General features: G+C 53.8%; 7 protein-coding genes across 7 annotated transcripts in view; 5 read left to right on the plus strand and 2 right to left on the minus strand.

Moving 5' to 3' along the window:
* The first annotated feature begins 1,629 nt into the window (after nucleotides 1-1,629).
* LAESUDRAFT_730569 (uncharacterized protein) lies at nucleotides 1,630-4,490 on the plus strand. Its single transcript, XM_040909864.1, has 4 exons — nucleotides 1,630-2,261; nucleotides 2,315-2,964; nucleotides 3,015-3,809; nucleotides 3,883-4,490. The coding sequence occupies exons 1-4, from the start codon at nucleotides 1,727-1,729 to the stop codon at nucleotides 4,117-4,119; spliced, it is 2,217 nt and encodes a 738-aa protein (XP_040759798.1). The 5' UTR covers nucleotides 1,630-1,726; the 3' UTR covers nucleotides 4,120-4,490.
* A 1,638-nt stretch (nucleotides 4,491-6,128) lies between these two features.
* Nucleotides 6,129-7,216, plus strand: LAESUDRAFT_752340 (uncharacterized protein; the record flags this gene model as incomplete). Its single annotated transcript, XM_040911722.1, has 4 exons — nucleotides 6,129-6,250; nucleotides 6,276-6,455; nucleotides 6,633-6,774; nucleotides 6,809-7,216. The coding sequence occupies 4 exons, from the start codon at nucleotides 6,129-6,131 to the stop codon at nucleotides 7,085-7,087; spliced, it is 723 nt and encodes a 240-aa protein (XP_040759799.1). The 3' UTR covers nucleotides 7,088-7,216.
* A 2,037-nt stretch (nucleotides 7,217-9,253) lies between these two features.
* Nucleotides 9,254-11,945, plus strand: LAESUDRAFT_730572 (snf 1). The gene is made up of 7 exons (XM_040909865.1): nucleotides 9,254-9,538; nucleotides 9,593-9,734; nucleotides 9,798-10,240; nucleotides 10,290-10,694; nucleotides 10,748-10,797; nucleotides 10,851-11,363; nucleotides 11,433-11,945. Exons 1-7 carry the CDS (start codon nucleotides 9,442-9,444, stop codon nucleotides 11,700-11,702), a joined length of 1,920 nt encoding a protein of 639 aa, XP_040759800.1. The 5' UTR covers nucleotides 9,254-9,441; the 3' UTR covers nucleotides 11,703-11,945.
* A 1,097-nt stretch (nucleotides 11,946-13,042) lies between these two features.
* LAESUDRAFT_440259 (ARM repeat-containing protein) lies at nucleotides 13,043-16,042 on the plus strand. The gene is made up of 13 exons (XM_040902465.1): nucleotides 13,043-13,536; nucleotides 13,588-14,214; nucleotides 14,276-14,469; nucleotides 14,528-14,608; nucleotides 14,663-14,825; nucleotides 14,875-14,921; nucleotides 14,979-15,048; nucleotides 15,100-15,223; nucleotides 15,274-15,448; nucleotides 15,508-15,583; nucleotides 15,637-15,734; nucleotides 15,794-15,803; nucleotides 15,854-16,042. The coding sequence occupies exons 1-13, from the start codon at nucleotides 13,147-13,149 to the stop codon at nucleotides 15,872-15,874; spliced, it is 2,076 nt and encodes a 691-aa protein (XP_040759801.1). The 5' UTR covers nucleotides 13,043-13,146; the 3' UTR covers nucleotides 15,875-16,042.
* Nucleotides 15,854-16,768, minus strand: LAESUDRAFT_440273 (uncharacterized protein). Its single transcript, XM_040902466.1, has 2 exons — nucleotides 16,577-16,768; nucleotides 15,854-16,483 (listed from the first exon to the last, which is right to left on the minus strand). Exons 1-2 carry the CDS (start codon nucleotides 16,690-16,692, stop codon nucleotides 16,090-16,092), a joined length of 510 nt encoding a protein of 169 aa, XP_040759802.1. The 5' UTR covers nucleotides 16,693-16,768; the 3' UTR covers nucleotides 15,854-16,089.
* A 1,300-nt stretch (nucleotides 16,769-18,068) lies between these two features.
* LAESUDRAFT_815520 (Cupredoxin) lies at nucleotides 18,069-19,255 on the plus strand. The gene is made up of 4 exons (XM_040914697.1): nucleotides 18,069-18,301; nucleotides 18,355-18,492; nucleotides 18,549-18,776; nucleotides 18,845-19,255. Exons 2-4 carry the CDS (start codon nucleotides 18,386-18,388, stop codon nucleotides 19,101-19,103), a joined length of 594 nt encoding a protein of 197 aa, XP_040759803.1. The 5' UTR covers nucleotides 18,069-18,301; nucleotides 18,355-18,385; the 3' UTR covers nucleotides 19,104-19,255.
* Nucleotides 19,256-19,444: 189 nt separating this feature from the next.
* Nucleotides 19,445-19,997, minus strand: part of LAESUDRAFT_815521 (uncharacterized protein) — a 3,163-nt gene continuing 2,610 nt past the window's right edge. The window contains exon 10 of the mRNA XM_040914698.1: nucleotides 19,445-19,997. Coding sequence (XP_040759804.1) covers nucleotides 19,683-19,997 — 315 coding nt within the window. The 3' untranslated portion in view covers nucleotides 19,445-19,682.

A 19,997-nucleotide genomic window follows, 5' to 3' on the forward strand; every position in this document is an offset into this window, starting at 1 on the left:
GTAATATCTAACATTGAACCACTGGCAAGAGCGCACGCATGATCCTCTGAACGTTGACTTGGGGTTCTCTTCCCGCTGCACTGGCGTTCCGGGCGTGCTCACATATAAACGTGAGGATTCGATACATCCATGATGCGTGTTGCATAGAGAGCGGGACGCTGAGAGAGTTTGTCTCCTGGACCCTTTTACGTTGCTATTTGCAAATGCGCAGTGCAGCTGCGGGTATGCAGCTACACAATCGTCGCGAAGACGTGCACAGTAATACGGAACATACTTGAACCCAACCACCATTGCACCCGGTACGGAGTCCGCCGCAGGTACCGTATCGCATCATAGGTTCGAGATGCTCACGGGACCCTTATGTGTGAAAACGCGGACGCGACCGCGACGGCCGCGGATGACTATGAGTTGTTTGCAGGCGAGTATTGTACACAGAATGAAGTGAAGATGCAATGAACGAGATCCATGAAGATCTCGCCACGGGCGAACGAGAAAGCGATACGAAAGCCCATCATGCATCACATCCATTACGGCATGCATGCCTGCATGCTGGCCAGATCGGGATCCTGGGGGTCGATACTAGGTGGGATGATGCCACAGGGATTGGCCGCGCAGCGGTTGCACGTTTGCGTGGCGAGGTGCAGAAGGCAGGGCAACGAGTCAGATGGCAGACAATACGTAAAGGATGATAAGGGTGTTCGAGAGGAGACGACGGCGGAACGGGTGCAGCGTAAAGAGACATGATGTGGGGTGGTGCGAGGAAGTAGCGCAAGCGCGCCGGAAAGGGAGTACGCGTGAGACAGTGTGTCGATGTGTACGTACAATGGGATGGCCTGTGGGCGGCATACGACACGAGGAGTAATTCAGACGAGCACTGGCAGCGCGGCGACGGATGCACTGCCGACGGAGTCTGTACTTCGCGTCGTACTTATATGGGCACGAGAAGATACCAGACGACATGGGACGGAAGTGCACGTGCGAAAGTTTATGGAGTAACAGCACGCACAGCTCGCTATTGGCCTCGCCGAATGCGTGAATACAGGAACGAACGAAGGCAAAGGCGCCCTTGCTGCCGGGCATGCAGATACATATGGAGGTTGGTCTGAGAAGGAGTGAATGAGCGAGAGAGGGAGGCTGAGGAAGGCGGGAGGAAGGAGGAGAGGACGGGAGGGCACCATGACAAGCGTGGAAGACAGAAGGAGAGGGCAAGCGACATGGGGTCCGCGCATGGGGGCAGGCGGAGACGAGAGAGGGAATCGAGTGGCCCGAAGAGGATACTCGCGGAGAGAAACACGGAAAGATGACGCAGGAGTCGTCCGGCGGAGAGAGGTCACGACTGGAGCGGATGAGTCGGATATAATCCTGCGACAGAGAACGGTGATGACTTACGGCACAGAGAGGAGATGGGGAGCAGGAGAGAGGAGACGATGTTCTCCCGCGAGTGCTGAGGGAAGGACGGAATGGGTGGTTGGCCGGCCAAAGCCCGAACGGCGAAGAGCCCGTTCCACAAAGGGATAGCGCCCAAGAGATCGCTTGGCCGATCAGGAGAGCGAGATCGGGACTGGATACATGCAACGGCGACAGGCGATGGCCAGTATCTCCGTGTCACACCTCTCCGCCTTCGCTCGTTCTCGCACACAGGCGCCGTCGCGTCCAACACCTCTATAAAGCCCCAGCTGCGCCACCATGTCCGGGTCTCGCAGTCCCCGCCCCTCCCGTGCCCGCCATGCCCCTCCACTCCTCGATCTTCTGTGCCATCCCCGTCGACGTCCTCTTCCTCATTGCCCTCGAGCTCACACTCCTCGATCCCCTCGGTCCTCCCTCAGAACTACCCCCGCTCCTTCTCACCTGCCGCCATGTCTATAACTCCCTCTGCTTCCAGAATGCTCCTCATCTCTACGCGCGCATCTTCCGCTGCAAGTTCGATACGCGCGCCGCCTTACGGCGCATGGGCCCCCGCGCAATGCGTTCCAAGAACCTCGCTCTCCAGCTCAAGAAGGTTTCGCGCATGTTGACGCGCATCCGCAAGGGAGACATCTGTTCCCCACATCTCGAAGATGACCTCTGGACCGCATTCATCATGTGCATGGAGAACGACGGCAAGAACCAGCATCAGCTCGAATGGTGCGGCATCGATAATCTCGTCGATAACTTCATCTGCACCAGGCTCTGGGAGAGGAGGGAGTACAGCAACGGGTGGCCTGCGGAGAGCACCATTAACTCGTTGGCTATCTGGATCTTCTGGTTCAGACAGGATGCAGGTACGTCTCAGCTTTCTGTGTTTGGATATTGAGATGGACCATGTTTGGTGCAGACAAGCTTGCATCCATGCCTGGCCCGAAGCGCCAGCAGATCATCGACCTCATCCGTCCATATGTCCTCACCGCTCTCCGATACCCGTCCTTCCATGCGCCCGATAATCATTTCGACTTCCCTCTCCCAGAAGAGCTGCAGGATGATTTTCCCTACACTCTCATGACCCCGCACGGCTTCTATCCCCTCTATCGTCAGCCTAGCCAGCTGGAGGAGAGCTTCCCGCACTTCGGCCTCGGACTGAAAATTTCCGCACCACTCATTGCTCAGGGCGCGAAGCTCCTCTTCATGACCCTCCAGGAACGTCCTTTGCCTTACCTCCCCAACGCCCCGCGCGACCGCCAGCATGCGATCGAAATCGGGTGGACGACGATCGGCCCGACGTGCGCGGATGTTGATGAGGCTAACGCGCACAAGGCGGTGTGGCTCACTGAGCGCGGAGAGTGGAACTGGCGGAGCAAGCTAAACAATGTGGAGGGCGCGTTGGAGGACGACGGCGTCTGGCGGAGAAACTTGAAGGCACTGAGTGCGCAGTGGGACAACGACTGGCATCGGCTCACGGGATGCATTGACCCGTGGGGCATTCCACCTCTAAAAGGGCCCGTATACACGCACGGCACGCTCACCGGACTCTGGCACGGTCGTCTCCTGGTACGTATTGTTGCGTCTTTCAATGCTCTTATTGAGCCTGGAATGTCTAGGTGCCCGACTTCCAGCAGTACATGGCATTGGTGACGTCCACGAGCCTGCCGAACACGTTCTCTTCGCAGGACCCACGACTCTATACGTCGACCCTGTGGATGAACCTGCGCGAGCACCATTGTATCAATCCGGAGCATCCCGTGCGCGCAGGCGGGACGCACATCGAATACGACGACGGCGTGGGGAACGCGTACTTCCCCACGGTGACATTCCGCGAAGCGGCCGGGCGCGTGCGCGTGGAGGACGAAGCCCTGAATAGGATAAGCCGGTACGAGACGTGGGTCGAAGGCAGGCCGAACTCGCATAGTCCCGAGACATGTACGCAGTGCAGACACTCCAAGGAAATGCAGGAGTGGGAGTTGAGAGAGCGGGTGAAGGCGATCACTGCGGCAGCGGCGATAGAGAGTGAGCGAGAGGGTGGGCTGGATGCAGAAGGGGATAACAGAACGACGACGCAGCGGCCGCAGCCGACGGCAGGGTTCGCGGCGCAGTCGCAACGGAGCTCGCCAGGGCCTTCGGGCGTCCGCACGAGCGCGGAGAACGTCCAGGTCACTCATGCGTGGGCGGCAGCGACGGCTGCGCTGGGGAGGGATGTTGATGTGTTCTTGGAGGACATGATGCTCGAGGACGATGAGGACAGTGATGAAGAGGATGAGAGCGGCGGCAGCGGCGACGATGAGAGCAAGCAAAAGCAGCAACACGAATACGCGGAGAGCGTGGAGGGCGGCGAGGAGGGTGAGGAGGTAATTGTGAATACATGCAATGGAGTGTGTGATATCATTATTACCGGTGAGGTGCGTCTCTCAGACTGTCGCCATACTGCTACTGCTTACCCTCTTGCATTTTCTCCTTCCTTATCTCCATCAGACCCTCCCGCACCATGGCCAGGCATGGAACCACTACCGTTTCTACGGGCGTGTGCGGCGGTGGGATGGTTTGATTGTGCTCTTGCGTGTGCCTGCGGAGGATCAGAACCTGGGTGTGTTCATCTTCCGGGGTTACCTCGTCGGGAGCTCGAATTTCGTGGGCTCGTGGCGGCACAAAACGGACAACCCGCGAACGATTTCGCTGGAGGGCCCATTTGCGGTCAACCGGGTTGGATAATGGAGCACGAGGCGGGACTGGCGAGTGTATGATATTCTTGCTAGGCGCGATTGGTGTGGTGTGATTTGGCCAGTGTATTTGTGTCGTCTGCATTGCTCATGAACATTGTCCTTGCTCCTGCGTGTATAGGTGCCCGTCTGTATTGCTATCTTTCATCTCCTAGTCATACCTTTAGATGGACTAGAACTCTACTCACGTCCCTCTGTGTCTCATGTCTTCTCGTCAACTTCATTTCTTCGTCTTGCGCTGTATGATTCTAGCTAATGTACGTCCTGGATATCTCAATGACTCCATAGTGATAGTTATGATGTGTTGCACATGTCATCTTAATAACTTAGCCTTCAATGGAGTAGACACTGAGAGTTGCTGAGATGACCTACAGAGACTGAGCGCTGCACAAAACTCGACATGGGTCGGCAGACAGATAGCTATCATCAACCATGGTCGCCTCATATCGGTGAGTTCGTAGCGCAAGCACAGCGTACCGAGGATCGGCGCTTGATTGCAAGGGAGGGAGCGAAGGAGGGGGGGGGGGGGGGGGGGGGGGGGGGTCCAACAAAGTAGTCTACTTCGGGGAGGTGGGCCCTTTATATACATGTAGGAGGCAGCGGGCGCGATCGGGGCAGAACGTTGAGTGACAGAACGTAAACTAATGAAGTGATCATCGAAGGGGGCTGCTGCCAATAGTGGTGCGAGAGAGGACCAGAAAGGAAACCTACTTGCCATATACGAACTAAAAGACGCTGCGTCGCCTGCACAGCTGACGTTACCTCCTTCGTATTAAACGTTCATATGATCTGTAACTTCATAAAGTTGAGCTTGAGTATTCGGCGTTGGTAGTGAAGGTTGTGCGACCATATTATTCAATTGCATTCATAACTGATGTCGATGAAAGCTCGATGTTCCTGAAAACATTTTTCGTTAGCGCAGGCAGACGATATTCTCTCCCAACTTACTCCCTCTGCGGAGCATTTTTGGGTCCATCCACAGCTGGGACCACGTAACCCAACTTGGTCATCCTATCACACGCAGTCTCCCCCTTTTTTGAAGCCAATACCTGCGCACAAGCATAGCCTGATCCTCCTCTTCCGAGCAAACGTACCGCTGTGCGGACGCTCCGCGTCCCTGCACCCTTTGCTTGGCTCGCCAAAGGACATAAGACGGGTGGCTGCAGAATCCAGATGAGATGAGACACGCCCACGTGACCGCGTCCGGTTCTGGACTCCGTTCGCTGGCCGCCCCGCTGACCCCTGCCGTTCGATAAGTCTATCGAACACTGTCTCAGGAATATGCTCTCTCGGCTATTCCCTTGTGAAGAGCGTGCATTTTGCGATGACTTGTATTGAGGCCGTTATCAGAGTGCCATGACTCACTGAGGTCGACCCAGTCCCCTGTGGCTCGACCATCCTAAATATACCAGCAGCCAGTACCTGATCGGACATCCACGCGTGCGGGAAATGCATGAGGCTGCGTCCAAATACAGTATTTCGCACGTAATGAAAATCCATGCGGGGAAGATCTTCGATCCGCACACGCGTGACGCTAGAGCCACTGGACAGCAGGATGCTCACCATGTCACAGGAGTCGGGGCTCGTGCTCGTGCTCGATGCCAGGCCGTTCTAGGAGGCGAATTTGCAGAACGTTGACTTCGCGAGCGCAAAGTGGTGCACCAACAGGCACCACGGCGTTGACAGGGTCTGTGGACGCAGATATACATCGTGGGTGCAGCTGGCATGGCAAGAGTATATTATGATCCGTCCTCCTGGATACATTGCTCTTGCACGTCTATTCGGACGCTTGTTGAGAGGATCAGGTCATCGGGAAGAGCTTCATAGAGTGAATTTTACGACGGACCCTGCATCGTGCATGCAAGGCGCACTCTGATGGCGGCTTGTACTGCAGTACGTTAAGGGAAACCAGGAGACGCAACGCAAGTCTTGCGGATTCATGATCACAGAAACTTAGGCACCGAAGGACTCGATGAAGCTGACATCCAGATGCGCAAACCAATGTCCGGCCCAAATCCAGTGATCCCAAACCTCGCTGCTTCTGGCCAACAGAGCCCTTGCGACTACGAACACATCCGGTTGGCTGGAGTATCCGTAGCTTCTCAGATGCGTAGATTGGCGTCGTCCGTTTCCATGTCCCAAAAGCAGGACTCACTTAGAGCCTGGCAGCGTTGAGGGAATAACGGCTGCCGAGGTCATCGACGGAGAGGTCGAACGCATCAAGGCCGTTCGTCGGCAAATTGGCGGCGCAGCTGACTGGATCAAGTGGGTGTCACAAACCGCCAAGTCGGCGTTCATACCTGCAATTTTCCGTCTCCGCTTTTCCAGGTATATGCCGGTTAACCGTGCACTCCTGCATGACGTCGACGTATTGATGAATAACCCCAACATAAACTATCGTCTACACCAGCGCATGATGGCGGGTCGACATCCGCGAATATCGCTAGCCTCAAGCGAAAACAGCTCGATGCGATCATCGCAACCTCACACCAGCTCGGAGTAAAGGCCGCTGCGCACTGCTCACTGGAACGTCAACGGCGCCAATGTCGCCAGCGGGTCGGGATTTCACACAGTCGAGCGCGGTTACAGCATGCTCTTCGATGGTGAAGACTCCGATCATTTGAAAGTGTACAATGGGAACATGCCGGTGATCAAGACCTTCTGAGTGCCGACGCTCGCAGCCTACCATGCCATGGCCGAGGCACAGCCGCATAAGTGGAAAACTGCCTGCGGGTCTTCCGGTAGGCAATCCAGAGGGGCGTAGAGGACATCGCGTGAGGCGGAGATACGGAAATGCTCAGCCACGGCGAGAACGCTCAGGAGATGAAGCTTACGGTGCGGCTGGGGGAACGACTGGCGAATGGGGGACGTTGAGCGGCTGGGAGCGCATTGGGAGCATGGCCTGGGAGGGCAAAGCTGGAGCCGAACGCTTGGACAACGTCGAGTCCCTACAAGAATAAGGAAGAGTGGTCGGCGACAAGGAGGTGCCTTTCGGCGCCATATGGCGGGTTTCGCGGCTGAAATCATTGCGGCCACCGGCGACATGAAAAGCGACTTCGAAAACGCGGTTGACAAGAAATCTATTGCGTTCATCATGAAGGGTGAGAGAGTCGACAAGTGCGGAGGCGAAGAAGTGTTGTGGTGACGGCAGCGTAGCGCTGATCGTCGCCATCATATATACCCAGCGAAAACATAACACAGCATGTTTCGGCCTTGTGGGGATATCGTAGCGTATATGTACTGTGCACGGAGTGGCAAGTTGCGCGAAGACTGAAGTGACGAGAAGGCCTACAAATTCTGCGCCAACTGCCGGGCCAATCGAGCGCTTCATATATTTGTTTGCTCAGAGCAAGCGTGTTGTCCTTCACGAAGTTGTAGGGGTCGGATTATGTTTCTGATCACTAAGCTGACCGGATATCACTTGCGTTGATGTAATTACCATCAGTAATCATGAGTAGGAAACGGGTGAATTTTTGAGCCTATGACTTACGTCCAGTTAGAACGTCCGTGGCACTCCAGTCAGCACACAGCCAGGGCTGCTTGGCCTGCTTCTCGCATCATGCCGGCCAAGAAGAATTCTTGATGAGACCGGCTACATGGCCGCCTCTTCGAGACGAGTGTCTTGATAACATGCTGGTAATGTGAATGATACAAGGTAGTGCATCACGGCAGGAACACGGAGCCCGAAGGCGAGAACTAGCGTAAGCGCACGGTTCAGCACGAGAACGTACACCAATACTTCGATGAATGCCGTTCGAAGTCGCCGCAAGTGCCCGTCATCGGAAATGTTTGGCTAGCAGCATGGCTCACGAGACCCCGCATTCCTTAGAGGGTGCAGGAATGTTCCACCAAGCGAAATTGACAAAGACGAGGTTTGCGGATCGGTTGTTCCACCTCGAATCGAACTGTTCCAAGGGTGGAGGCATCCAAACAACCACCATCACTGAAAGCAGCGAAGAAGGGATCCAGAGCAAGGCACCGTCACTGAGCAGTAGCCTTCAAGCTTCAGAGTCGCTCGATGCTTCCTAAACTACTCTTCCTCCGACAGACCACGTCCACCACGATCGACAGAGGTAGGATTCCATAAGGTCTCGGAGAAAGACATCATCAGCGTTAATTAATGACCATCGACATCGTTCATTCTTGCGCGAGTATCTTAGAATTCCAGCGAAGCAATTTGCCAGACCAAGGGGCGAGTCCAAGGGATGTCGGGGCCGCTGGAATCGCCTACGTGTAGGCGCTCGATAGTGGCGGTTAGAAGTCGTGAGAACTGCTTACCTCAGGAGCTATTACAGTTTCTTTTTTGCTTCGACGTTCGGCGTTCAACTTCCTCGTCCCCTCCGGACTTGTTCTGCCTGCTCTGCGATGATCTCTGAATGCAACCTGGCTTCTTCCTCAATGATGCGATGTCGATCTAATGCAAAGACTACTTTTCTATGACGGTTGAGACTTCGATTGACAGTGTTGCAATATACAATTTACATCTGGTTTGACGACTCTGGCGCAAACATGGATAGCACCTCCAATTGAATCGGAGTGCTTTCCCCCGAGACATTGCTGGTATTTTCTCAAATTACGCTGGCATGTACAATCCATAGATTCGTCAGCCGTGACGCTGGATACACGCCCCTTGCGGTTTCCGGCATGAATTCCACGTATTGAGCATTCTAGGAGAGGCGAACGGCGCACGCCCGGCGAGTTCAGCCACCCACGTACCAAGTCAAGGCCCTTCACAATCGTTTCTACGTGTTGTGTCTGTTACGGTCGTGGAAGATTGACTTGATCTGACGGCTTTGCCACCTGGCTTCGTCTTGAAGTCAGGTGGGTCGCAGAGTCTTGGATTCATTCAGTCTCAGTAGAGTTGAGCGCAGTCTATGCCTTTGAGGCATCTCCTTGCTGTTCTCGTAGTTTTGAGACGTACATCTACTCCAAGAAGTGCTCGTTGGCTCTCATTTCTAGTCAAACGTAGGCTGCACAATTTATGACTGTACGTTAAGTTGTAGGATCTATAATGCAGATGTCTTCTGTGCACTGTCTTTTGAACAAAACTTTCTCGAATACAAGGGCAGCATATGCCACCAAGTGATTACGAACGTGAGGAGCGCGTTCCCCGCCGTTAACACATGGACAGTTGTTCCCGACGAATTGTCTTTCCGGGCAATCCCGCCTGATCGCTGACAAACCCGGCTGAATGGATTGCCTCTAGAATTGGTCGCCTGCCACTGGCTGTCACCACTGGCTGTCACCCTTACCCCGCGCCGACCAGGGATTGCTCCCGTACTGTTTCCCTTCATCTACAACACAGCTGGCTGCCATGACAGAGATAATCAAACAGACGTTCCCAGCGTCGAAGTTGGGAGAGTATACGGTCGTCGAGGAGATTGCAGAGGGCACGTTTGGCAAGGTGAAGAGTGAGTGGGCTATGCGAGTCGATTGAGTGACGTCTCACAGTGTGATGAATGCAGTGGCGGTACACACCATCACCGGCCACAAGGTCGCCATGAAGTTCATCTCAAAGCAGGTCATCGCTGCGACCAAGACGAAGACGAGAGTGCAGCGTGAAGTCGAGTACATGCGGGCGCTCAGACATCCTCATATCATCAAACTGTATGGCTGATCACTATCAACCCCCCTCGGATCTTGTTCACGATGCTAACCCATCTCTGGTAGATACGAGGTCATTTCGACGCCGACGGACATCATCATCGTGCTCGAATATGCCGGCGGCGAGCTGTTCAATTACATCGTCGACAACGGGCGCATGGAGGAGCCCCAGGCACGACGGTTCTTCCAGCAACTAATATCTGGCATCGAGTACAGTCACCGCCTCAAGATTGTTCACCGAGACCTGAAGCCGGAGAATGTGCTTTTGGACGCTGACCTCAACGTCAAGATTGCCGACTTCGGTCTCTCAAACGAGATCAAGGACGGCGATTTCCTCAAGACAAGCTGTGGCAGTCCGAACTATGCGGCGCCGGAGGTCATCAGGGGCGGGCTGTACACTGGGCCCGAGATTGATGTCTGGAGCTGCGGAGTGATACTGTACGTGATGCTCTGTGGGCGTTTACCGTTCGAGGACGAGGACGTGCAGACGTTGTTCACGAAGATCAGCCGTAAGTCTATGGCTCTCATCCACTCCATTCGCCTCTCACATCGTCTCAGAGGGCGTGTACCATCTGCCGTCATACCTTACCCCTGATGCTCGCAGTCTCATCAATGGCATGCTTGCGGTCGATCCGGTCAAGCGCATAACGATACCCGAGATCCTGCAGCATCCTTTCTTCACTACCGATCTTCCTCGCTATCTACATCCCCTGCCTCGGCCGGATCCCGTGCTGGGCACACTGTCTGCGCTCGTTACTCCTCCGCCGAAGGTCGTCGACTTCGAGATCATTGAGGGGCTGGGCCGCATTGAGGAAGACGTGGTGGACGAGCTTGCTGCTCGGATGGAGGGTGTAGATAAGGAGGATGTGTGGGAGTCATTACGGCGAGACGACGGGCCTCAAGGCAATGCGGTGAAGGTCGCCTACATGCTCCTGAGAGATAAGCGGAGGTTGGGAAGGGACTGTGAGTTGAGAGATCTCTTTAGAAACTCGCAGCACCATCTCATAACGCTATAGTGGCCGAATTTGAAGAGCAGGAGCGGGATGCGCAGCTGGCTGTAAGAGATGTAGGTGCTACATTCGCCATCTTAGACTGTATCCTAAACTCCTCCCCCTTCAGCCTCGCAATCCTCTGTCACCGAATGCCTTGTCACCAGCAGAGCTCGAGGAGAACCCGTTTGAGTCGGAATTCAGCGGGTACGACGAGGACGACCTTGACGACGGGCTTGACTTCTCTACCCCTCAGAATGAGGCCGAAAGTAATAACTTCGCTGTGCTCAACTCATCGCTTCCGGAGCAACTGCCCGAGCAACATCATCTTGCATCATATGCAAGTGCGAAGCGGTCATGGCCGGTGAAGGAGAAGAAGCAGAGAACGAAATGGCACTTCGGCATCCGCAGCAGGTCGCCGCCGATGGAGGTCATGCTTGAAATCTATAGAACATTGAAGTCGCTGGGCATGGAATGGAAGTCGAAGAAGGATCTCGGTGGACTCGGTGGAGTGAGGAGTGTGAGCGGCGAGAAAGCGAAGATTTCCCGTGCCCCCGAGTATGACACTCCCGCAAATGTGGACTTCCGTGCGGCGTCGTCGATCTATTTTATCGAGACGCGAGCGAGGGTACAGGATGTGGTGGTATGTATCTGTGTTCTTCGCTTCCGCCACAGGCGCTGTAACTGATATTTGATGAATTTCCATGTTTAGGTACTCATGAACCTTCAGCTCTATATGGTCGATTCGATCAATTACCTCGTCGATTTTCACCATAAGAAGACGTACAAGGCATCAACAGAGCCTGTGGCGGGTAAGTTCGACCCGGCGCATTCCGAATCAGTCGTCTCGGACACAGCATCGTTGGAGTCCAGTCGCTCCACCAAGGAGTTCACCACCAGGGAAGACGAGATTGTCTCCCCGTTCGTGTTCATGGACGTCGCTTGCAGGCTCATATTGGAGCTCGCCGGCGGGGGAGAGTAATCGGACAATATGCCCCCGGTGCGATATCGTGGATGCGATCTACCAGCGGTGCTGGTATATAGTACGCGATCTTTCCGTTGCTGTCGAATTGCTGTGCTTGTGATGCTTATTGGGTTACCCCCGTGGAGGATATGCTATTAGCTCTTATTTAGTAGAAGGCAATGTATGATTACGGCAGAAGTTCCAGCAGGTCTTGTATAGTGCAATGCAACAATTGTCGTCGACTCGTTCTCGTGCGCCATGCTCTCTCAACAACGTACAAGGCTTCCCTGCAAGGACCGATAACACCCTGAAGTCCGTGCAGTCAAATCCCTATTCGGTTGCATCATATGCCGTTTATTGATTAATTGTATTTGCTCACGTTTGGTTGATTGGCAGGTACTTCGGCGCGTGTGCGTAAGAAGACTTGCCTGTATCGATTAGCGGAGGTGAGTAGCCTGATGGCGTCCGCATCAACTTCGCGCACGGACACCCGTCAGCAGAGTAGCTAATGTGGACTCGCCTCATTGCTCGTGTGCACGTAGATGAGGACACCAATACCGAGGAATGGTCCGTCTCTGGCGCTGGCGTTACTGCGTTCTCGCTTCAAGTGCAGAATGGCAGAGTGGATGAGACCCAGGACTACAGAGTCGTACGAGCCTGTCAGGCCGTTTGCCAGTACTCGCAGCGTCTCCTCGGACATGCTGTGGCCGTAGGTAAAAGAGCTCCTGTCGTCAAACGCTGCCGCCGACAAGTGCGAGGATCGTCTACGTCTTTGATCACTATCGATGCCGACGTAATCGACCATCAACCCCCCTTCACACTGTTCTGGAGGAGGTCTGAGACTCCTTCGCTGCAATTAATGACGACTGACTTGGCCCACAGCGGCCGTCGGCATGCAAGCCGTGACGGCATTGGCTATGGGACCTGTCCTCCTCACGTGGAAGACATGTATGGCTGTCAGATGCGGGAGCTTCTGTCACTAGGCTGTTGATGAATTTGGTCCATGTCACACGAATTTCCGCCATTATGCCTCTCTACCCCGCCTCCTGGACGACGATCATGCATCTCTCAGACGCACATAATGGAGAATGCGCTCCCGGCGTACAAGCCCCAAGACTCTCTGGGAGCACAGCATCAGCGTGCGGGTGGGTCTCCGGGCCCGCGGCGCACATGTACGGGACGTGGATACTTCCTCGAACCGACGTGCGCATGGAAGGGATCCGCAAGGCTGCTTCTTTGTTGGCTAATGTGACTGAAGAAGGGATTCCGATTGATAGACGCGTGATGGATTCATGTGTTTGGCCACCCCGATGCATCGAGCGTGGGAGGCCCGAGAAGTTCCCATTCCAGGTAAACCCACTTCCATAGATGGACATTCAAGTTGAAAATTCTATCCCAGAAACGTCTCCGCCACGTTACCGCTTGTCAAGCAGCCACCGCGCCTATAAATGCCCGATCACCCATGTTCAACTCTCCTCCCACCCCCAACTCGTCTCCTCTATTCACCATCACCACCACCGCCCTCGTCATGGAACACACTGCCTCGGCTCAGCCCTTCGACCCTTTCTTCGACATTCAACCTCAGCAACGCTCCATGGCCTCCTCCATCTGGGCGCCTCAGCCGCAGCCGTCCGAGACGGCCTGGTCAAAAGCCATCGACTCGTTCGCTCGTGTCAACGGTGGAAACAACCCTGCGCGGCCGGATCCACGTCGTGTTAGCTCTTTCCCCACCGGTAATAACAGCTGTGAGGATGTTTTTGGTCCTGTCGGCTTGAACGGCTACCTCCACAAGAAGAATGTCGGGGCCATCGGCGACGGTCGCAAGAAGGGCTCTCCCACCTTCGAGGACGTCGTAAGTCTCTTTTTAGGTCAATATATGCGTCCTTTCTAACGGTCATTGCAGCACGTCGAGCAGTTATTGCGTACTCTGAACCTTCATTCCCCCGTGCCTTGCATTGCTCAGTCCGGAGACGCTCAGTCTTTGCAGACGTCTCCTGATTTATCGCCCGTTTCCAACAACTCTGCTCTCCTCACTCCCACCGACCTCTCTCCTGCCAAAACGTTCGACCTCAAGTCGAATTCAACGTATGGGCTTGGAATAATCCACGAGCAACAGAACGATCGTCTCTATGAGACGACTGTCCCATACAGATATAACGATGTACTCGGATCGCAGACTATACCGACCATCATCCGCCCGTCGCACAATGTCCCCCCTCCTCGACGAGAGGCGAGCGGCCTTCCCTTCTTTGAACCGTTATCTGAGGTGTCCTCATCGACGTCGGGCTCCCAGGCTTTCTTCCACCCGTTCTCTCACTCGCAGCTTGTCCAGCCTCGCGTTGAAAATGCTCCACAAGCTCAGAACTCTTGGACCCAACAGCGCGTTCGTACATCCTCTGACTGGGTACAGATAGAGGATAGGACCGTAGCAGACTTCTCTTCGAGCGCGTTCACGAACGAGTCTGTAGCGCACTCACGTCAACCTAGCCATATGACATCCCATTCAAGCAGTCATTCGCATTCCCACGAGGTACGTTGACTATATGCGCAGTGGAGGAGCGTGTCTGACTATATGTTTGTTCCTACCGCAGCCCATCAACTTCCTGTCTCTGCTTCACCCTTCGTCGACGCCGCCGTATCATCTCTTCGTGGCTCGCATCATCAAGTCCTCGGACCAACAAGCGTCTATATTTCTTCAACAAAAACTCAAGGTTGCCGACAGCGACGAGCGTGCCAAGATTGTAGACGCTATATGCGCGAAAGGTTTCGAGATGATGGCTCACCGGTATGCCGCTCCTTCGCACGGTCTTGTCTGCGACCTGTCTCACGCTATTCCTCTGCAGCTTTGGAAACTGGGCCGTCCAGCGGTGTCTTGAAGCGACCGCCAGTCCCGAAGAAAGACGTAAGATTGTGAACTGCATGAGGTATTGGCTTCTCTTCATCTCCCCCGGTGTAAGCGCTTATACTTTAACGTGCAGGGGTCGCATCGTTGAGCTTGCTACCAATTGCTACGGTTGCCATGTTCTGCAAAAAGCTTTGGACTGCGAAGAAGACATCAGGCTTCTGATTGTCTCCGAGCTTTTGCTGGGTGATCCCGCTCAAACGCTGGTGAACAAGCATGCCTCTCACGTTTGGAGCAAGGTACGGCGCTACATAATCTCCTCTCGCCTCGTATTAATGTGCAGGGCAGATCATGGAGTTGACCTGGACGCCGCCGGCTCCCCCTATCTTCGCATAGTATGTCCTTTCGGTCGTTCTAGCTTACACGTCGCGCTGATATATCGGCAATGGCAGCGTCAACAAGTCTCTGAAGGGCAAATGGGCTGCTTTGGCGTGTCACGAGACAGGCTCGCTCGTCGTTCAGGTACGCCTCTCTCTACCTCCATACGAACTTGCACTGATGAATAGTTTTCAGCATGCATTCGAGAATCTGGAAGAGTCTGCTAAGGATGGCATCGTAGACGAGCTGCTCAACCAAGGCTCTGCGGTCTTCAGTGAAGTGGCGAAGAGCCAGTGGGGATCCTACTGCATCCAGCATAGTCCGTCTTTCCGACATACTTTCATAGTCCTTCACTAATCGCAATTGTAGTTCTCGAGCACGGTTCCAAAAAGCATCAAGACATGGCACTCGAGCACCTTCTTGCAGGCTTGCTCGAGTATGCCACGAATGAACAGGGCGTCAAGTCGGTGACGAAAGCTCTTAAAGAGGGAGGCAAGGAGACTCTTGACAAGATCATCAAACGCATGTGTGAGCCGGCGAAAGGGTAAGCGCATATAGCGGACGATCTTATATAATGTGTCCCTCTCATGCTTGATTCTTCAGCGGTCGAAGGGCCACGATAGTTGATCTGGCTTTGTCTGTAACCGGTAGTCAGCTCATCGCAAGCGTCCTACCCAACGTACGTCTGAGCTAGGGATTTCCTACGCTATCTGATCTCATTTGCTACTCCAGGCCGACAAGGATCAGCGTGCGTTCCTATACGATTCTATCCGCGGCCATATCGTCACACTTCGCGGTTGCAAGACTGGATCAAAAGTCATCTGGCTCTTGTGAGTATAAACGCTATGCTGTCTGCTTCGTAGATTCACTGACCTTTCTTGAAATCCAGCGACAGGATGGTTCGTAGTCTATACTTATCCCGCGATGCCGCATTTTGATGCCCTGACAGCGCGCATACTACGGTTATTGAAAGCGCATGATGTTGTCCGGCCGACTCTCACCAATATTCTTTCGGACATATATCCAGCGGCATCTCACGCACGAATCAACGGTCATCAACATGCAGTACATCATCTCCTTGAAAATTCGGATAATCACATATTCATCTTCCGCTGCAATCACGCTCAAATTATTGTCGCTCATCTCTCGCATCATCAAGTTAAACGTATCAAGACCGGTACCTCCTCAGCATTTCCTTCCCGTGCCGCAAGTCGGCAATGCAAGCTCAAGTAAATTATCGATATCGACTCTGGCCACTGTCCCTACAAACCACCTCTGCACACGCATCATGGACTCGGTGTTCGCATGATCTTTCTCTTCGCATTTACAACGGACTCTGTTTACTGCTCCGTATTCATAACTTTCCATTTCGTCCGTTGTCCACCAGGGGTCGTGCATCGTACCCTCAAAGGCCATGAATTTTCTCTTGTCGCACAGACGATTCATCATGTAATAGTACGGAACGTAAGTAGAACCAGCAAGCACTGTAGAGCATATGTCCACACCATCCATCGTATTGCTTACTGTCCTTACCGAAAATCCTGCAAATGAATGAAATGCGCATGGTCGCCAGTGATACCTGAATTTGTGTGCGTGAATAGTTAGTCGATTCACAATCGCACAAGTTAGTTCTCTTTGACCTCAAAGAGAACTTGTGCGAGCGAAGACGTACCGTTCGCTGCAGCTCATACCTTCAACCGCGTATGAATGCATAAACATCTTCATACCTTCGGTGGATCCATGCGTATGGGGAACTCGATTTGCAGAGTGTACTGAGAGACGGAACATTGTTCTCACTGGTAAGGCTCTGGAGGGTCCCGTAGTTATGTGACTGGGTACCCAGTAGTACAGTGGTCGTTGCCCGCCCTTGCCGACAATAATGTCATTGACCGCTGGCCAACAAGACCACAACAGCGAATTAGCGATCTCCCGGCGGGGGCTTGCCCCTCTCACTGGCCAACAAGACCACAATAGCAGAATGAAAAGCGCAGCAGGCGTCTCATTGCCGGTCGTTGGATAACACAGTTGCAAAAGCATAGGAAACTGGGAGGCCATGGTGACTTAGCTTTCACATTGCAAGGGAGGAAGCTACTAGAGAAATAAATTGCGGTTACTGAAAAGGGACTGCAAAAACATGCGAGTTGATACACCCTCAAAGGATTCATCGGGCGGGCGTAACCAGCAGGCCCTAACGATGGATGGAGCATTCCAGCGCATCACGCACGTGTACGTAAGTTCACGCATCCGAGTCTCGACCAGGTCAACTCGACGTCGATTCGGATTCCCTGTCATCAAAATCAAAGATGAGTGCGATATCTCGTCTAGGAGAAATTCATGGATTCATGCGTGCGGTCTAGGAGGTCGCGTTTCGTTCTCGCGCTGCCATGAAACAGCCAACTTACTTCACAAACATCCGGAGGCGCGCAACCAGCCACACTAATCTGATGTCGTGCGCTCGCTAAGATGTGGCACCTCACAGCACTTCCCGTTACGCATCTCTATATTTCAGTGACCGGAAACCATCAGTACGCGCTCATCTCACGGCCTGTGTAATATCTGACTGATGGATGGTTGACAGATGCGTATTGGCACAGCAACGAGTGGCTTCGGGAGAGGATACAATTCAGTGGAATCTCGAGGACTTTCGTACATCGCACTTTGATTGATAGGTGGTTTCAGAGCGCTCCAGGTCCTGGGAAGCTAATTTCCGCTGACTCGATTAGTTACAGCTTACGATCCCGACACTGGCGACCTGTATCGTAAGGTCTCCAGCTTGCGGTGCACGAAGGATGTCCAATTCTGCAAATTCTAGCTTGACCCACAAATGATGGATGTAAAGCTCACGCGGTCGTTCTGATTAGCACAGCAAGAAAGTACCGATTGTCATTGTATGAAAGCAATAGCTCGCACCTTTCCTTCCGTTACTGGATCGCAAGTGGTAGAAACTTGCAGGTTGGTAAAACAATAGCAACCCTCCTCACATCTGCCATCCTTCTCGCATAAGGAATCGAGGCTTTTTTTTGCAATTAAGCTCGCGCTGGAAACGGGAACCAATCTGTAGAGCGTTCTCATCGCATGAATATTGCCCACAAATGATCACGCAATCGCGACAGAACACGCATGGCTCACCTATTTCTGGCTAGTTCGCACAGGATAGACAGGCGATGTGATGCAACGCTGTGGCAAAGATGCGCGCACTGTCTTCGTCAGTATTTGAGATCTGTCAACGGCAGCGCTGGCGACTCCAATCCATCTGGCGTTGTGGGCAAATTGCTGTGTAATATCAGTATAAATGGATTCACAAGCAATCGGAATGCCCAAAACCCTCTCTCCGCTCACTCCTTCGATTCTGTTCACCCCCCCTTGCTTCGGCTTCCTGACATTGAGAACTAGTTCTGTGAGTCAACTGATATCCCATGCGCATGACGTACTTACGTTGTAATGGTTTAGTCATCATAACTTAATCTATTATCGTCTCGAAATGTTCTTCTCTGCCATCCTTGCGGCTGTCCTTCCCATTGCTGCGCTGGGCGCCGAAATAACGATCCAAGTCGGCCCGAACAATACCAACACGTACAGTCCCACAAAGTGAGCTTAACCACCTTCCGTTTTGGCGTCGACGCTGACATCGTTCATCAAACCAGCGTCACTGCCGCCGCGGGTGATGTCCTCACGTTCGAGTTCGTGTCAGGAAACCACACCGTGACCCAGTCGTCCTTCAAGACGCCATGCGACGAGCTTACGTTCGCCAACGGATCGACGGGGCTTGACTCCGGGTTTTTGCCAGCAAACTCTAGTACGACGACGATGCCGACCTATAAGGTGCTGGTCAACGACACGACACCTCTTTGGTTCTACTGCCGTCATCCTGGGTGAGTCTATCGCTCATGAATGTTTCATACACTGTGGTGTAGTGACTCGCGTACCTTGAACAACACAGCCACTGCCAACAAGGAATGGTCTTCGCCGTCAACCCCACCTCCAACGAAACGTTCGCTGAGTTCCAGGCTGCCGCGAAGGCATCCAACGAGACGAGCACTAGCACTTCTACGACGCAGTCATCTGGCTCGACGACGGCCACCAGCTCGTCTGCGTCAGCAACGTCTACGACCTCAAAGAGCAACGCAGGGGCAACGCGCCTTGGCAGTGCTGGTGCAATGCTAAGTGCCATTGGCGTGGTCGCGGCCTGGGTGCTGTGACTGGGTTAGCAATAGCAAGCAGTATAGGCTGACATCCTCGGAGACAGTAGTACTTTCGACTTTCGATATTGCTTATCAGTACTCTAATGCGGATGATACTGTGACGCTTGAGCGCATGATCTTCTCCGGAGCTGCGATAAACTGCATTGGCCACTGGCACACCCTAAAGCCGAGTCCATGAGAAAGAAGGGCGATGGCGAGGGAGAATATGCTGACCTTGACATCCCCCCGGCACAATTCGCATTGAATCTTGGCCTTGAAACCACGCCCGCCAGCTTTCGTCAGTGAAACAAAAAGATTGTCTGAAATGCTTTGCCGCTGAGAGAGGAGTTCACTTTCGCACCAATATTCTATTGACGATGTCCGAGAATTGTGCCTTTGCCTACTGCTATGGGTGACCACGGCTCAGACAAAGCCGGGCATTGCTGATATTGTGTTACGCCTAGTCCAACTTTAAAGCACGGGAGTGACACATTCGAGACGCACACGAATGTCCTTCAAAAAACTTCAAAGTGGCGCGCGGATATGGTTAGAGGGAAAAAAAATCCAAATCCATGTTATAAATTAAAGCGAAAACACTCAGACAGCGAGATAGTAAACACTCAAAACATCCCCTCTCGCCTCGGTACCGCAACAGGTGGCGGCCGGTGGCTCGCTGCACTTCCCGGTCGATCCCGATCCCTCGAGCGCGGTGGAGGCGGCGCCGGGCTGGCTCGCGCCGATCTTGGAGTTGGCGTGATTGTCCTCGTCGTCCCCGCAGACGATGACCGGGGTGGAGGCGAGATGATCTGGGAGGCCGGCGAGCTCGGAGTGGGCGACAGAGGCGATGTCACGCTGATCCCCGGGAAAGAAGACGAGACGTGCGTGTTGACGGATGGGAGTGGCGGGACGGGC

Source organism: Laetiporus sulphureus (assembly GCF_001632365.1).
Source record: "Laetiporus sulphureus 93-53 unplaced genomic scaffold LAESUscaffold_52, whole genome shotgun sequence".
Classification (NCBI taxonomy): Eukaryota; Fungi; Basidiomycota; class Agaricomycetes; order Polyporales; family Laetiporaceae; genus Laetiporus; species Laetiporus sulphureus.

Excerpts from the sequence above, each read along its gene's own strand:
- LAESUDRAFT_815520 (XM_040914697.1), top strand. The coding sequence starts at position 18,386 with ATGTTCTTCTCTGCCATCCTTGCGGCTGTCCTTCCCATTGCTGCGCTG. Across the intron at positions 18,493-18,548 it reads AACACGTACAGTCCCACAAA|CGTCACTGCCGCCGCGGGTG; the intron begins GTGAGCTTAACC and ends TCATCAAACCAG. Across the intron at positions 18,777-18,844 it reads TTCTACTGCCGTCATCCTGG|CCACTGCCAACAAGGAATGG; the intron begins GTGAGTCTATCG and ends TGAACAACACAG.
- LAESUDRAFT_440259 (XM_040902465.1), top strand. The coding sequence starts at position 13,147 with ATGTTCAACTCTCCTCCCACCCCCAACTCGTCTCCTCTATTCACCATC. Across the intron at positions 14,215-14,275 it reads GTCATTCGCATTCCCACGAG|CCCATCAACTTCCTGTCTCT; the intron begins GTACGTTGACTA and ends TTCCTACCGCAG. Across the intron at positions 15,584-15,636 it reads TCGCAAGCGTCCTACCCAAC|GCCGACAAGGATCAGCGTGC; the intron begins GTACGTCTGAGC and ends TTGCTACTCCAG.
- LAESUDRAFT_440273 (XM_040902466.1), bottom strand. The coding sequence starts at position 16,692 with ATGTTCCGTCTCTCAGTACACTCTGCAAATCGAGTTCCCCATACGCAT. Across the intron at positions 16,484-16,576 it reads GGTATGAGCTGCAGCGAACG|GTATCACTGGCGACCATGCG; the intron begins GTACGTCTTCGC and ends ACACAAATTCAG.
- LAESUDRAFT_730572 (XM_040909865.1), top strand. The coding sequence starts at position 9,442 with ATGACAGAGATAATCAAACAGACGTTCCCAGCGTCGAAGTTGGGAGAG. Across the intron at positions 9,539-9,592 it reads CACGTTTGGCAAGGTGAAGA|TGGCGGTACACACCATCACC; the intron begins GTGAGTGGGCTA and ends TGATGAATGCAG. Across the intron at positions 9,735-9,797 it reads CATCCTCATATCATCAAACT|ATACGAGGTCATTTCGACGC; the intron begins GTATGGCTGATC and ends CATCTCTGGTAG.
- LAESUDRAFT_730569 (XM_040909864.1), top strand. The coding sequence starts at position 1,727 with ATGCCCCTCCACTCCTCGATCTTCTGTGCCATCCCCGTCGACGTCCTC. Across the intron at positions 2,965-3,014 it reads TCTGGCACGGTCGTCTCCTG|GTGCCCGACTTCCAGCAGTA; the intron begins GTACGTATTGTT and ends TGGAATGTCTAG. Across the intron at positions 3,810-3,882 it reads ATATCATTATTACCGGTGAG|ACCCTCCCGCACCATGGCCA; the intron begins GTGCGTCTCTCA and ends TATCTCCATCAG.